We start from the raw sequence: 16,925 nt of genomic DNA on the forward strand, positions 1-16,925 counted from the left end.
ATGCTCAACAGTAAATGACAACTAGAGGATAAATCAAATCCTGAACACCCAACAGGCGACATTTATAATAACATCAGTAAGAAAAGGATGGAAATACTTGGTAAAACCCAGCAATCCTTGATAATTTGCTGGCTGAAATAAGAATACTGATATAGTGCATGGAAAATTGGGGGTTAAATCTTCTAGCAGTGTCCCTGTATGTGCGAGGGTATAAAAAGGGAAGTATCATTATGTTATCTGCAGATCAACTAGTGTGCAACAGCATTTAGAATTGGATTAAATTATATTTTGAAACTGATTAATGCTCATTCCTCTTCTCACATCCCCTTTTCACTGCATATAACCTTAAATTTCTATGGGGTAGAAATGTAACCTTCCTGTCATACCATGAGCCTAAAAACTGCCTATTAAGGGATTGGATGTGACTGAGCATGAGAAAGCTGTCAGCTGTGGCAGGAATCCTGCTAAATGCTAAGGAACAGAGGCTAATGCTGAATAATGTCAGGAGCTGTGAAGACAGATTTCATCCTGTAATCCTGTGAAACTGAGCAAAAACCCCTGGCAGGTCCAGAAAGCTGCAAACAAAAGTAAGTCAGACTGAAGGTGGCTCATGGCATTTCAGACATAACGCAGTTAATTATTTGTAAGTGTTGGCTGCATGAACAATTTAAACCTTTAGGAAATATGAGGTATGATTTAAAAAAAAGCTTTGTTCTGTATAAGCAAGGAAGTTTCAGTGTGGGTGCAAGTGTCATCCCACGAGCGCAGCTCTGCTGTGGTGCTGCTCAGTGACAGCACAAGCCCTGAGGGTTCCCAGCGGGGTGAGGAGTCCCTGGCTGTGTGAATCCCCCAGGACAGACCCAGCTGCCAGGCCCCACCTTCATCCCCCTGAACACCGCTTTGCCCCCAGATCACGTCCAGCGTGAGGAACAAGAATGCCAAGTACATCATCGAGGGCGAGTTCGCCAACACCATCTTCAAGGTGGAGGAGACCAGCGGGGACGTGTACGCCTTCGAGAGGCTGGACAGGGAGAAGAAGGCCGAGTACGAGCTGACGGCCCTCATCATTGACAGGACCAACAACAGGTCCCTGGAGCGCCCCTCCAGGTTCATCATCAAGGTGTACGACATCAACGACAACGCCCCCGTGTTCGTGCACAAGGTGTTCAACGGCTCTGTCCCAGAAATGTCACCTGTGGGTGAGTCCTCCCTCCAGCGCCCGCCTCCCTCACGGCTGGCCTTGAAAAGCACCGCTTATATTAATTAATATGCACCTTGAAAACCCTTCTCTAGGGACCTCAGTCACCAAGGTGACAGCTGTGGATGCTGATGACCCCACAGTGTCAGGTCATGCCACCGTGACCTACGAGGTCACCACAGGAGGGGAATATTTCACCATTGATGACTCTGGTAAGTCAGACACACAAACATCCTTACGCTTTGTCCATACCCTACCCTTTGTAGAAAACACAATTTTAAAGCATTTTCATTCTTTAAAAGAGGAATGATCATTCAAAAATATCATGTTAAACATGATTAAAAAGGTTTTTCATTCACACTCCACAATGCCACTGTCTGTATCTAGAAATGAACTCATAAAGCCAGGATATCAGCTGCCATGAACACAATGAGGAGATAAAAGATCATTTTTTTTCCCATCTTTGGAAAGATTAACCAGGAGCTGAGTTCATGTTTTCAGTTTAGCATAGATACTGTTCCAGTGACCAAACATGAAAAGGGAATACACAAATTCTGAAGCAGCATTTGGTAATCAATAATCATTTGCTTTCCTAAACTTCCTACCTTAAATTTTGCCCAGTTTTAAAACCAATGTCAGTATCTCTTGTAACCACACTAGTTTGGTAGAACAAAAGGAATATTCCGCACGAGCTCTCCTAAATATTACATCAGGAAGATAAATTTCTAACATTTCTTGAAAAGTACCACTGTAAGATCGGTATTTAAAGCTGAATGTGTGGAGATAAAAAAAAGATAAAAATTTGCCACCAAAATTGAAGAGATGTTGGACGTGCTGCAAAATCTAATTGCATCCAATATTGTTTTTTCACAGGTGTGATTTATACAAAAGAGCCTAATTTAGACAGAGAGACCAAGGCCACGTACGAGATTGTTGTCCAAGCCAAAGATGCTCCGGGTTTCTCTGGGGATTCCAGCACGGCCACGGTGATCATCGCCCTGTCCGACATCAACGACAACTCCCCCGAGTTCAAACTCTGTGAGTGCCCCCAGCCCTGAGCCCCCTGCAGCACAGCCAGCCCAGCTCACGGGCCTGCTCAGCTTTCCTTAAAAATGCCCAAAAGAACTTCATGTGTTCAGAAGCTCTTCTGTGTTTCAGCCAGAGCCAGTTTTTCACCTAGAACTGAAAATAAAAATCAGTATTAATTTCACCCCTTTGCTAAAGATCCTCACAATTTGGGGTATCATTTGTGCTTTCACATGTCCTAGAGATACACAATGCTAAATTCTCAATGAAATACTTTTATGTGCATCTGTCAAGTAAGAACAGTTTCAGCTGAGTCCTAACTTCCATGTACACACTCCTTATGTATTTTTCTTTTTTTTTTTTTTTAACAGCATCATTTCACTTTAAAGTTCCTGAAAACGTTTCGGTCGGAGGAGAAGTTGGCAGAGTCAAAGTAGAAGATATTGACGAACCACAGCACAGAAATACAAGATACAGCTTTATCCAAGGAGAGTTCAGGGACACCTTTGACATTGTAGCAAATCCATACACAAATGAAGGAATCATTAGGCCAAAGAAGGTACTTTTCCCCATAACAGAGATGTTTATTGTGCTTTTCCATGTGTAACAAGCGATTTTTTGGTTTAGGACTAGCAGCAGGAAAAAAAGGAAGCACATGAAAGTCAGCATGAAATATATTGATCCTGAGCACCAGCTCTCCGAGCTCTGGGAGAAGAAGAGCTGGTGATTTCTGGTCCTTTTCAACCTCCAGACCTGAAAAACTGCAGAATTACCTCAGAGGGCAGTGGGGGCTGTGTCAGATATTCAGGTTAGGTGCTTTGGGTTCCTCTCAAATTTCAAGTGGTTGGATGCTTCAAAGAGACAGTGATTTAAGAGTTGAACCAAGTGGCCAAGCCAAAGAATCCTTCCCTTGTGAAGCCCACCTGAAACCAAAGCAGAAAATGTGAACAAATCCACCTGAACTCCTTTCTAAAGTCTCTTTGCAGTTTGGCATTTGCTCCAATCCGAGCCACAGCTCCCTTGCTTTCCTCAGGGTGAGGAAAAGCTTTTTTTTCCTTAAGAGCTTCTCCACTAATTTCTTATGTCTTTAAGACTCTCCAAAGCCTTTATTAGGGTCTGTTCTTTGTTTTTTTTAAATTCTCAAACCCACATGATTTGTACCAAGGGACTGCTGCAGAGCATTGCCAAACCAAGGCTTCATTGATTTCATTGACTCGCTGTTAAAAGAAAAAAAAGAGTAGAAAGGACCATAAATCAGCTCCTGTAGTCCTCAGATTGACAGGAATGTGTTTTTCCCTTCCAAATGCCTCTCTGTAACTGCTAAGACTAGAAATGTCATTAAGAAGAGAAAACATTCAGGAAAAGCTGTACCAAGGGTTTCAAGACGGGCAGTAAAATCCTGGCTGTGGTCACACTGGGTATGAGCAGCTCTCCTTCCCAGGAGCTGGGGAATGCAGTGCCTGCCCATGGGAGGAGCACTCACAGACCCCACACACCCTCCCTGAGCGATTTGGAACCAGCTCTTCCTCCAGCACACAGTGGGCAAAGCTCACCCCGTTTTCAGTGTGATTTTGGCCGTGCATACGTCATAATTTTAAATACACAGCCATGTGAGATAAAATGTCAGCTGCTGGATAAGTCCCATCACTTCCCCTTGCAATGACTGCCCAAAAAGGAAAACAAGAGTCACCATAACTGCTGTGAATCTCAGTGCGTTTAGAATCTCAGGTGCTAGAACAAAGGAAACTGAAAGGATCATTTCTTACTGCCCGAGCTCCTGGCCTTCCTCCCATTGTGTGATTCCTTTTTAGTCTCAGACAACTGGAAAAACAGGGAAGAGGATGTAATTTTTCACTGGATGCCCCAGCTGTCAGCCAGTGCAGATGTGCAATCTGCCTTGAGTGCCTTCAGAACACAAAGCATAGCCAAGAGGAGAATCTCTTCCCCAGCCTTTAGGGGACAGGAGCTCACCGAGTTTTGGTAGTTACAGCATTATAAAAACACAATTATTCAACCCAAAAGAAAATTATTTTGCTGAACTTAAACTACTGGATGAATCTGTCCCACAGCAGAGGTACCTTGAGCCACGCTATGACAGAGAAGTTCAGCTGGGAAATGTTCTCCCATGGGTCCAGCCAAGATGAAATTTGGTAACATTGCCAAACATGAATGAAAGCACAGATATTAAATCACAGAAAGCCAATGGAAAGTCTGCTTAGACATCACCAATAAAAGAATACCTGTACCTGTCTCTTTGTTTCTAGCCCCTGGACTTCGAGGCAGTGTCAGAGTACAGGTTCAGCATCGAGGCCACGGACCCCACGGTGAACCTGCGGCACTTCAAGCCCGGCAATCCCCGCAGCATCGCCAGCGTCGTCATCGAGGTTACGGACGTGGACGAGCCCCCCGTGTTCAGGAGGCTCCCCTACGAGTTCAAGGTGAGGGAGAACCACGCAGAGGTGAAAACTCTCGGCTCGGTCCACGCCGAGGACCCCGACGCAGCTAAACGGAAAATCAGGTGAGACAACGCCAGCTTTGGCAATTCTGTTTGAAAGTGCAGAATCCATCCATAGCACCAAGAATTTCACAAAGAACCCAGACTTTGGCCCTATATTTTTAGAATCTGCCTGCCAAACAAAACAAAAGGTAATCCAATTTAATTTTTCCAGCACTGCAGCCATGGATATATATGCTCACCAAAAGCTGAACATAAATTTCATCTACCCATGTCATTACCACATGGACTTACTGATAAAACATTTGCACGTTTAGGGAAAAAAATATAAACTTGGATATTTTTACATTATTATAATTTATTGGTTTTTTTTTTTATTGTAAGAGCTCTCTCAATCATGTGTTTAGAGAAGAAAATAGACTTCTGAAAGAGCAAAGTACCATAATATGGAAACTCTTCCCACAGATGTATTTCACTGTCACAGCTTGCATAGTTTTAGGGCAATATTCTCAGCCCTCCTGGTCAAGATATTAATGCAATTTGTCACACAAGAAGCCTATGACCTTCCTCTGAGAAGAAATGAAATGAAACACAGTATTACCATCCATGCATTGACATATCTTGTTTTAAACAAAATCCAGATATATTCAGCGTAGAGCAAATCCTAATGGAGACTTCGTCAGGGTATCCAACAGCGGAGTTATTCAACTTCCCAAGCCTCTGGACAGAGAATTCAGCTCCTCATACAACATCACTGTGGCAGCTGTGGAGATCCTTGAAGATGGTAAGTGCCACCCGTTTCCCAGTTTGAAAGAAATCCGGGTACACCTTTCTAGGAGGGCTGTCAAGAAGGAAAGGCACAACCTGACAGGCTGTTCCTGCTGAGCTAGGAATGAAAGGAGTGCTCCAAGGCTTGCATCATCATCTTCCCAATCAAACAAGTCCCTACAAATAGGTCAGAGATCATTTTAAGGTTTGACCCCTGGCTTTGCTCAGCTCCAGGGAGTGGGGCAGGCCAGTCCCAGCTTGGTTTGATATTTCACAATATAGACATGTTCTGTGCCAGAGAGCAATGCTCAGTCCATCAGCATGCAGTGGGAAGAATCAGGAAAGCCATAATCTACTGTCATTTCACTCCCAAAAAATCCTTGATGATTTAACCTCTACGAGAGGTTTTAGGAAAATATCTAAATCTCAGAGGGAAAGTTTCAGTTGTGATGGAGCTGGAAAATGTTCCTGATGTGTGAGGCACAGAAGGGGCAGGAGGTGTGGGCTGGGGGCTCCAGGCTGTGCCCTGCTGTCGTTCCAGGCCGCCTGTCCGACAGAGAGTCGCACGCCCACGTCCATGTCATCGTGGATGATGTCAATGACAATGCTCCAGAGCTGGTGTCTCCTGAGGAGCCCCGAGTGTGTGAAAATGCTGCACCTGGGAAGGTGAGACAGGGAGAGCATTGCCCTGAAATCTGAATTACTGCTCAAATAAAATGTGTCTTTTAATACAAGTGAGTCTCAGTTCCCATGCGAAAACACCCGATTATTTCACTGATTTCCAAAACATCAGGAATAGCTCTTAAGGATATTGCACTGCTGGAATATTGACTTTTATCTGCTTGCACACATGGGCTGCGCTGCTCCTCTCCCCCCAGGCTCTCACATCTGTGTATTGACAGCTGAGCCATGAAGGACAGTCAGGCTTTGCACAGCAGGAATCAGCAGCTCAGTTCCTTCACACAGATGCCTGAATGTGATACTGAGGAGGAAACCATTTCAAACTAGTAACAGAAACATTGCTGTATGGAACATTATCCTGCAGTCACAGAGTGCACAGATCTGCACATCCAAATTGTTACTACTTGGCACAATGTTGGTATTTTGGGTTTATGTGTTTGGCCTCAGACACATGTGTTCAGCCCATACTGTAATGTTTGTTTGATTAAGACACTTTGAGTCAAGATTTATGGGAGGTACTCCCCAGTTTAGTGTATTTAGGATGGAGAGGAGAACTGGAGGAACAAAGGGAAAGATCATGGGCTGAGATCAGAACAGTTTACTGGAAACAGCAGTGAGATAAGAAAATGAACAGTAATAGCAAAAATATAAATAACAGAAATATATATAGAAAAAAACAGAGAGCAGAGCAGGCATACCACCAAACATGCTCCCTCCGGCTCAGCACCAGCATTATCCCACCCCTCCCTCCACCACACCTGCTCAGACAGAAGGAACCCCTTCTCCAGAAAGAGAGTCCCTTTGCTCTCCCAGAAATGACATGAGGTGCTCAAGAATAACCACTCTGCCCCCTCCCAGCTACTGGAAAAAAAATAACTCTTTGCTGGCCAGAACCAGGACACTGCCACTGCCTGAACTATCTGATAGAACACACAAGGTAGTAATTTCGCCTTTAGTTTAATTTATAAAATACTTTTGGGATATAACCAGGCACATTTTTTATATTTTATACATCTAATGTTCATCAGGTTGAAGATTTCAAAATCCAAGCATGTTCTTCAGGCATGGCAGTCTCAAAGGCATTCCAGGAATGACAGTCACATCTCAGAGTAGGCTGAGGACTTCAGAAGACACCATCTTAGACACTTCAACAAGCCATATGTCTTTAAAAATTAGGCTTTTTTCATGCTTTCATTGCACAAAATTTGAAGAGGCAAAACTGCTCTTTTTGAAGACCCACAAAGAAAAATCTGAAACTGAAAAAACTTGAAGAGGGGTGTCCTGAGGTGTCTCTGTCCTGCTCCGAAACTGAAGGGTTACACAGGACACAGAGCCCAGCTCAAACACCCCACATGCTTTATCCCTGGAGGCAATGTACACTGAAAACTGTGACCTCTTCCATCCTTGCAGGTGATTGTCAGGATTTCAGCTGTTGACAAGGATGAAACATCTCCCAGAGGCTTCTTCAGATACTCGCTGGCCACAGAAGACAGCAACTTCTCCCTGATTGAGAACTACGGTAGAGTATCCCTGCAATGCCCTCCTCAGCTTGTTCCAGAGCAGGACCCCAGGGCTCAGGGAACAAAAGCTGCAGCGCTGACCTGTGGCTGGTTCAGCTGAGCTAAGTAACTCTTTATTTGTACTGAAAAAAACTATGTTTGGTGAAACCAAAGGGTGACGGTGTTCACAGGGGTTCTTGGATGAGGGAAGAGACAGGAATGTTGACTCCATGTTTCAGAAGGCTTGATTTATTATTTTATGATATATATTAAATTAAAACTATACTAAAAGAATAGAAGAAAAGGTTTCATTAGAAGGCTAGCTAAGCTAAGAATAGAATCAGCAAGAATGATAATAAAGCTTCTGTCTCAGAGAGTCCGAGCCAGCTGACTGTGATTGGCCATTAATTAGAAACAACCACATGAGACCAATCACAGATGCACCTGTTGCATTCCACAGCAGCAGATAATCATTGTTTACATTTTGTTCCTGAGGCCTCTCAGCTTCTCAGGAGGAAAAATCCTAAAGAAAAGATTTTTCATGAAGAGATATCTGCGACACCAAAGTTTCACTGGGTTCCCAAAGGGCTGGCACTGTCTAAGGGGAAGAGGCTGACTGGGAACCTGTGAGGACAATCTGGTGGAGATTATCACCTGGTGGGATGTCCTTATTCTGGTGGAGATTATCACCTAATGGGATGTCCTTGCTTCTTCCAGACAACACCGCTAACATCACTGTCAAATACGGGCAGTTCAACCGGGAACTTGCCAAGTTCCACTACCTGCCCGTGCTCATCTCAGACAATGGTGACCCTGACCTCACCAGCACAAACACCCTGCTCATCAGTGTCTGCAAGTGCAATGAGAAAGGCAACTTCACCTTCTGTGAGGAGAGGGCAAAGCAGGTTGGCGTCAGCATACAAGCGCTGGTGGCAATTTTTATCTGCATCTTCACAATCATTGGTGAGTACCTGACTTTTGGAATGTTCTCTGCAGCACAGTGTGAGGATGTCTTGTTCTTTTTTTAGCTGAGATCTACAAAAGCTTTGTGGCTATGAAATGGTCACAAAGACAGAAATGCTGTACCTGTTTGATTCATCTCATGTGCTCTTCCTCTCTGGGCTGTTAGAACAGCTTCAGCTGCAAAGCTGCTCACTCCTCTAGACAGGCTATTGCACACATCTATAATATACTTGATTTACTGGTACCAGCCTCATACACAGCTATAAAACAGGAAATTTGGGCTGGAGCAATAACAACAGGTATTCCTGGTTCCTATGGCAGGAACTAGTCTGGAAACCCTTGAAGCAGCCCAGCAAACATAAATGCATTTGTAACAAATCAGCAGACCAGTACCTGCTTGCTGCATTTGAAATTTATCAGAGAAGGCTGAGCACCTTTTCCTTGCCTGAGAACTGGGCTGTTTTACAAGTTCCACATAAGCAGCATCTGATGCTTGGCATTAAGAGTTCAATTATTAATTCATTAAGTTGATTCAATGACCTTGTGACACCATGCACTTGTACTTGTGATTCCAGCTCAAGAGTCAGAGCTGGAATCACAAGTACAAGTCTGACAATCTCTGTCCGGACTGAACTCTTTGAACAAATCCTTAAACAGAATTTTTAAAAATAAATATATGTTAAAAAAACACTCAAAAAAACCCCCCAAGACTTCAGACTACATTACATATCATAAATGCAATTTGTCTTAGTGCCTTACTTGTCTATTCACTCGCGCTCATCCAAGTTTCCTTTGCAGTGATTGTGTTGCTGATCCTGCTGAGAAGGAGGCACAAGAAGGACCTGAGCGGGCTGGGGAGGAGCGTGGCAGAGATCCACGAGCAGCTGGTGACCTACGACGAGGAGGGCGGCGGCGAGATGGACACCACCAGCTACGACGTGTCCGTGCTCAACTCCGTGCGCAAGAACGGCCTCAAGGCAGAGCCCGCTCCCTCTCCCTATGCTCAGGTCCAGAAACCTCCTGGGAGCATCCCCCCTGCAGCTGGGGGCATGGAGATGATGATTGAGGTGAAGAAGGATGAGGCTGACAACGACAGGGATCTGCTGCCCTACGACACCCTGCACATCTACGGCTACGAAGGCGCCGAGTCCATCGCGGAGTCGCTCAGCTCCCTGGGCTCGGGCTCCTCAGACTCAGACATTGACTATGACTTTCTCAATGACTGGGGACCCAGGTTCAAGATGTTAGCTGAGCTCTATGGATCAGAACCAAGCGAAGATTTTGTGTATTAAGCTCAAACTAGCCACGAGTTTTCTCCCTCCCGCTACAGACTGACACCAAGAGACTGCCAGTGGCCAAAGAGGAACTCACAGCTCTTCCCTCAAGGAGTTCAAACAGGCATGGAAAAAATCTGCAGCAGGGTTAAAAACACACACAGAGATCACCTGTATTAACTTCCCCCAGCACTACTGTCCTCACTAACAATCATTTTTTGCCCCAAAATTCCTGCTCACTGATCTGCTCAAGCCTTCCAGAACACACCTGGAAGTGTGTTCTTCCCTTCCTCACCCTCTTTTCCCCACTTCTCCAGGTTTTGTCCCCAGTTTCTCCCTCAATCCTCTCCTCCTGTGCTGTTTCCATCCACATGCATCAAGGTCACCCTCCATTGGGAGAGAGGCTCAGTGCCATTGGGAATGGATGTTTCAGCCCCCCTGGATCTCCAGCTGGCTGCTTTGCCTGCCCCTCTTGCAACATCTTTATTGATATTCCACACTTATGCTCACCCAGCAGAAGAGAGGAGGAACATATGGTCTATCACTTAGTATTAGAAACTATTCCATCACTTTCAAAAAGAAGCATTATTTTTTTCCTTATTTCCCTTCTATTAATTATTTTTGCTTTATAGCCTTCCACTACATCTATGAGTTACTCAAGATAAAATTAGACAGGATTTTTAGACACACAATCTGGTTTCATCTGTCATTTTTAACAGCCTGATGACAATTTCATGTCTGGCATGCTAGAATTTGCTCTAGCTAGCAGCAAAATTGTTTTTTCTCTCTGTAAATAGGATCTCAGTGTTACTCAATGGAACATGTCCTGCAGGGCAGGAAATGTGGAGATCAGGGGAATGTCAAGACTCCGAGACTGTAAATCTCTCTAGATGGAAATACAGGTCTCTCCAGATTTCTTAAGAGGTTGAATAGGGGGTTTATTCAGCATTATTAAAGCAATAGCATTTTTTCAGGGACAAAAAAAGAAGGGCCTCATTACTGTGAAACTGTTGTGCTTTTTTTCTAAGCAGGTACTGTAAAAGGAGTTTTTTCCACCTAGGAAAATACTGTAGACTCCCATAGCCATAGCAGAATGCTACACACCCCCACACTGGGCTGCTTAAAAGCACCACAAGCTTAAGGCAGGTTTGGAGCTGCAGTCTCTGGAAAGGGACTGTGCTCACATTCCCACCTGTGCAGAGCCTCAGAATGACCAGAATGAAACTTCCCACACTGGAAGGGAAACATCCCAAACACCTTTTGGGAACAGCGGGTCCCTTGGGACCATGGCCTGTCTCTGGCTTCCAGCAGAGCAGAGCCCTGTTGCCTCCAACAGGAACAGAGCCCTGCTACACAGATCCTCCACTGGGCAGGGTCTGTGCTGGAGCTGTATGTATTAGTTTAGTTGATTTGATTATTTAAATCTGGTAGCTAACCAAATAATACTAAATCTTTTTTTTTTTTTTTTTTTTTTTCTTAAACAAGTATAGTGGAACCTTGCAAATTTGCTTTTTACTTGTTCACATCATTTCCAATTCATACTATTCACACTCCCTTCCCCCAAAATGTTTTCTGGGCAGGAAATAACAATGCACAATCATGGTCTCACACTGCTCCTCACTGCTGTAAAATGTCCAATGCAATACTTCTGGGACATTAATATAACATCAACAATGTTATCACTCAAATTTTCAAATATGAACTAAAGGAAAGCTGAGGAGAATTCTGTCCATTGGGCAAATCCGCCTTAGAACCTATCCTTTGTTTTTAAAAAAGCATATTTTGGGGTGACAGCCTTGGTTTTATTTTCAATGGGCTCATTCTGTTTTGCTTAATCCAGCCAGCAGTATGTGCTCTAGGGGTTCCACATATTTGTGTATTATAAAGAATGCTAACTAATAACACTTAGAGTTTAAGGGTTTTGTCAGTACCTGTGGTATTGGCTATCAGCAGGTAAAGTTAGTTAGGAAATTATTTAGTGAAGTAAGTCAAGAACTTTGGTAGGTATCAGCCAGATTCTATTACCTAGAATTGCTGGTTTTAAGCCTGATTTTTTAAAAGTTATTTTAAGGAACACTGTATCCATTTCCAATGTATATGATGTTTGCACTGGACGGTTTCTTTTTATACTCCTGTACTGTATTATGTTGGTTTTTTTACTACATAAAGCCAATCTCAACTTTGGATTTTCTGCGCATTAACGAGTCCCACTCAGCAGACAACATCAGGCTTTGTGCCACAGTGAGCCAGCCATGAAAACCCTGCAAGGGAGCCCAGCCCTCTCCCTGTCTGCAGCCCCAGACCGCAGCAGAACCTGAGCAGAACCTGTGCAGAACCAGAACCTGTACAGAACCTGTGCAGAGCCTGTGCAGAACCTGAACCTGTGCAGAACCTGAACCTGTGCAGAACCTGGGCAGAACCTGTACAGAACCTGAACCTGTGCAGAACCAGAACCTGTGCAGAACCTGAACCTGTGCAGAACCTGTGCAGAGCCTGAGCAGAACCTGTGCAGAACCTGTACAGAACCTGGGCAGAGCCTGAACCTGATCAGAACCTGGGCAGAACCTGTGCAGAACCTGTGCAGAACCTGAACCTGAGCAGAACCTGTGCAGAACCTGTACAGAAGATGTGCAGAACCTGAACCTGATCAGAACCTGGGCAGAACCTGAACCTGTGCAGAGCCTGAACCTGTGCAGAACCTGAACCTGTGCAGAACCTGAACAGAACCTGTGCAGAACCAGAACCTGATCAGAACCTGTGCAGAGCCTGAACAGAACACCCTGGGTACAGAACCTGTGCAGAACCTGAACCTGTGCAGAACCAGAACAGAACACCCTGGGGTACAGAACCCTCCAGCCTCCTCAGGACAGACACAACAAAACACATCAGCACCAGAAAATGAAATCAGCCCTAAATCTGCAGCTTTAGGCAGCACAGCTCCCCCCCTTCTCTCTTTGCTGCTGCCAATGACTACCCCAGTATATTCCCAAGATTAATCTGGGGCTTTACAAAAGATCACATCCATTTTCCCCAGATATGGCACTTATAATTTACAGAGCCCAGAATAAAGCAAAAAAGTTCAATTCCTTCACTGCTAATTGCCATGAGCAAACACCAGATCAAACACACTTTAGCACAAGTTATATTAAAAACACAATAGATGTGCTAATTATCTTATAATGAAATGCATTTTTCCATAGAAAGAATTTGATTAAACAGCTACTTGCAACTTGTGGGAGAGAATCTCACAAAGGTTTTCATTATTCATTTAATTAATATGCACTTTAATCTCTTATCCCTAAAAATATATCATAAATTATTATTTTATTACATTCAGATCCAGAAGTTCATGCCATTTAATAAAGGGTTTTTTTACTCCCAGCCCACTGGAACTTTTTATGAAGCAATGTCTTGTGATGAGAATCCCTGATATGTATCAAAGCAGCAATGAAAAGGTGTTTGAATGTGAACACCTGGCACATCCCAGATAGGGCAGGTGAGCCAAAGTCCCCTTATCAAGGCAAAGAGGAAAGGAAAGGAAAAGGAAAAGGAAAAGGAAAAGGAAAAGGAAAAGGAAAAGGAAAAGGAAAAGGAAAAGGAAAAGGAAAAGGAAAAGGAAAAGGAAAAGGAAAAGGAAAAGGAAAAGGAAAAGGAAAAGGAAAAGGAAAAGAAAGGAAGAAAACAATTCTGTGATTTATTGTCCTATTGCAGTCCAGTGCAGTGCTGCTGCAAGAGCAAACCCAGTGAAAACAGAAGGATTGGTTACCAGAGGAAAATCAAATCATCATTTCTGAGCTCCTTTTCTTCAAGTGCATTCTTCCTTTCAGCCCCGAGGGCTTGGGACAGCCCCAGGAGGGCCTTGCACAGGAATTGTCACAGGAATTGTCACAGGAATTGTCAGGGACAGCCTGCAAAGCCTCACTGCTTTGTGGAGCTGAGGGTTCAGGTACAGACCTACCTCTATACATTTATTTTACTTCTTTTTACTCCCTAGCATATGTCACATGCAGGGAAAATGCTCCAGTGGCAGTAAATATCTGCCAATATACGGTGATGTACTCTCTTATTTGGCTAGAACTAGTTACATTTATTATATTTCAGGTGGAGTTAGGACTAATATAAATAATCACCATGCTTTCTGACCTATTCTCCCTTTTTTTCTTCTTTTTTTTTTTAAATAAATGTTTCAAGTTTGAGAGAATAAGAAATAAAACTCTTCACAAACTATCTGGAATGAAATACATCACCAAGGTGATATCTTCCTCATTGAAATCTTCCCATTTCACAATCTTAGTGTACCACAAGTCATGAAGTCCTACCAGGAAATGAATAAGAGTCTGATCAGATCACAGTGTAAGATTTAGGCTGAATCTTGTCCATAGAGAAAAACCACAACAGAAAACAAAACAGCAAAGACATTCTTTCAGGCTGAATCAGAAAATAAGGAAAATATAACAATACCAGAAAAATGCTTTTATGAGCAATAAACATGCACAGATCTTTGCTGACCTCTCTCACCTTCCTGACTTTGTTCCTGCCTGACCTAACGGAAAAGGGAAAACCAGCAGTTCCTTCTACTTACCCCAGTGAGGAGCTGTCCCACCTGCTTCCCCTCTAGGCTCTCTCAATTCACCCGGTTAACCCCTTCATCAACGCCACAATCCGTCAGAAATCTCTGCAACTCTTTAATTCCTCTTTAAAAAAGGAAAGCTGTGGGTGCGGGCACCAGAACAAAGCAGGACAGAGCTCCTGGGCAGACACACCAGCAAACACAACCCAGAGAGGTTTGCCAAGAGGTCAGGGACGGCTGGGCTGCACATGGCCCCAGGAGCCCAAAGCCTGGCCTGCAATGCTGCTCCAGAGCTGAGCATTCCCACACGGATGAGAGCCTGAAACACAAACTGCTCTGCGCTGCATAAAGAGCCTGAAACCATTCCCAGCTCCAGCACTCAAAAATGGCTTTTCTAAACAGCTGTCCAGGCTTCCCTCTTCCCCCTGAAATTCAGAGCAAACCTGAAGAATCCCAAAATCCCAAAGGCCTGAGATGCACTTGGTGTGTCCCGCAGCACTGATGTGTGGAATCCCCGGCACTTCGGGGAACCTGAGCCTTGTCCCTGCTCTCAGCACCGGGAGACTGCCCTCGGACCCGGGACACGGCCCTTTATCCCGTGTCTCTGCTCCCGGGACACTGCTCTCTGTTCTTTATCCCTGCCCGCGCACACTGCCCTTTATTCCCTTTATTTCCCTTTTTCCTTTTCCTGTTTCATCCCGACCCGATCCGCACAGAGCGGCTGCAGTGACCGCCGGCGGCCGCCAGGTGGAGCCCGAGGGCAGCGCTGGGCACGGCCGCGCTGGGGCCGCCCGATGGATCCACCATGGATTCCTGAGGGATTCCCCACGGATCCTCGTTAGATTCCCGATGGATCCACCATGGATTCCTGAGGGATTCCCCACGGATCCTCGTTAGATTCCCGATGGATCCACCATGGATTCCTGAGGGATTCCCCACGGATCCCCGTTAGATTCCCGATGGATCCACCATGGATTCCTGAGGGATTCCCCACGGATCCCCGTTAGATTCCCGATGGATCCACCATGGATTCCTGAGGGATTCCCCACGGATCCCCATTAGATTCCCGATGGATCCACCATGGATTCCTGAGGGATTCCCCACGGATCCTCGTTAGATTCCCGATGGATCCACCATGGATTCCTGAGGGATTCCCCACGGATCCTCGTTAGATTCCCGATGGATCCACCATGGATTCCTGAGGGATTCCCCAGGGATCCTCGTTCGATTCCCGATGGATCCACCATGGATTCCTGAGGGATTCCCCACGGATCCTCGTTAGATTCCCGATGGATCCACCATGGATTCCTGAGGGATTCCCCACGGATCCCCGTTAGATTCCCGATGGATCCACCATGGATTCCTGAGGGATTCCCCAGGGATCCTCGTTAGATTCCCGATGGATCCACCATGGATTCCTGAGGGATTCCCCACGGATCCTCGTTAGATTCCCGATGGATCCACCATGGATTCCTGAGGGATTCCCCACGGATCCCCGTTAGATTCCCGATGGATCCACCATGGATTCCTGAGGGATTCCCCACGGATCCCCGTTAGATTCCCGATGGATCCACCATGGATTCCTGAGGGATTCCCCACGGATCCCCGTTAGATTCCCGATGGATCCACCATGGATTCCTGAGGGATTCCCCGTGGATCCTCGTTCGATTCCCGATGGATCCACCATGGATTCCTGAGGGATTCCCCACGGATCCTCGTTAGATTCCCGATGGATCCACCATGGATTCCTGAGGGATTCCCCACGGATCCTCGTTAGATTCCCGATGGATCCACCATGGATTCCTGAGGGATTCCCCACGGATCCTCGTTAGATTCCCGATGGATCCACCATGGATTCCTGAGGGATTCCCCACGGATCCTCGTTAGATTCCCGATGGATCCACCATGGATTCCTGAGGGATTCCCCACGGATCCTCGTTAGATTCCCGATGGATCCACCATGGATTCCTGAGGGATTCCCCACGGATCCTCGTTAGATTCCCGATGGATCCACCATGGATTCCTGAGGGATTCCCCACGGATCCCCGTTAGATTCCCGATGGATCCACCATGGATTCCTGAGGGATTCCCCAGGGATCCTCGTTAGATTCCCGATGGATCCACCATGGATTCCTGAGGGATTCCCCACGGATCCTCGTTAGATTCCCGATGGATCCACCATGGATTCCTGAGGGATTCCCCACGGATCCTCGTTAGATTCCCGATGGATCCACCATGGATTCCTGAGGGATTCCCCACGGATCCCCGTTAGATTCCCGATGGATCCACCATGGATTCCTGAGGGATTCCCCACGGATCCTCGTTAGATTCCCGATGGATCCACCATGGATTCCTGAGGGATTCCCCACGGATCCTCGTTAGATTCCCGATGGATCCACCATGGATTCCTGAGGGATTCCCCACGGATCCCCGTTAGATTCCCGATGGATCCACCATGGATTCCTGAGGGATTCCCCAGGGATCCTCGTTA

General features: G+C 45.5%; 1 protein-coding gene across 1 annotated transcript in view; it reads left to right on the forward strand.

Moving 5' to 3' along the window:
- The window catches only part of CDH5 (cadherin 5), a 29,179-nt gene extending 18,166 nt beyond the window's left edge, over positions 1-11,013 (forward strand). Inside the window, exons 3-12 of the mRNA XM_058034412.1 lie at positions 911-1,199; positions 1,294-1,410; positions 2,072-2,236; positions 2,596-2,783; positions 4,489-4,742; positions 5,321-5,463; positions 5,989-6,113; positions 7,539-7,647; positions 8,345-8,590; positions 9,389-11,013. Coding sequence (XP_057890395.1) covers positions 911-1,199; positions 1,294-1,410; positions 2,072-2,236; positions 2,596-2,783; positions 4,489-4,742; positions 5,321-5,463; positions 5,989-6,113; positions 7,539-7,647; positions 8,345-8,590; positions 9,389-9,882 — 2,130 coding nt within the window. The 3' untranslated portion in view covers positions 9,883-11,013. The remainder of the gene's footprint in view (positions 1-910; positions 1,200-1,293; positions 1,411-2,071; positions 2,237-2,595; positions 2,784-4,488; positions 4,743-5,320; positions 5,464-5,988; positions 6,114-7,538; positions 7,648-8,344; positions 8,591-9,388) is intronic.
- Positions 11,014-16,925: the final 5,912 nt, after the last annotated feature.

This window comes from Melospiza georgiana, chromosome 14, assembly GCF_028018845.1.
Source record: "Melospiza georgiana isolate bMelGeo1 chromosome 14, bMelGeo1.pri, whole genome shotgun sequence".
NCBI lineage: Eukaryota > Metazoa > Chordata > Aves > Passeriformes > Passerellidae > Melospiza > Melospiza georgiana.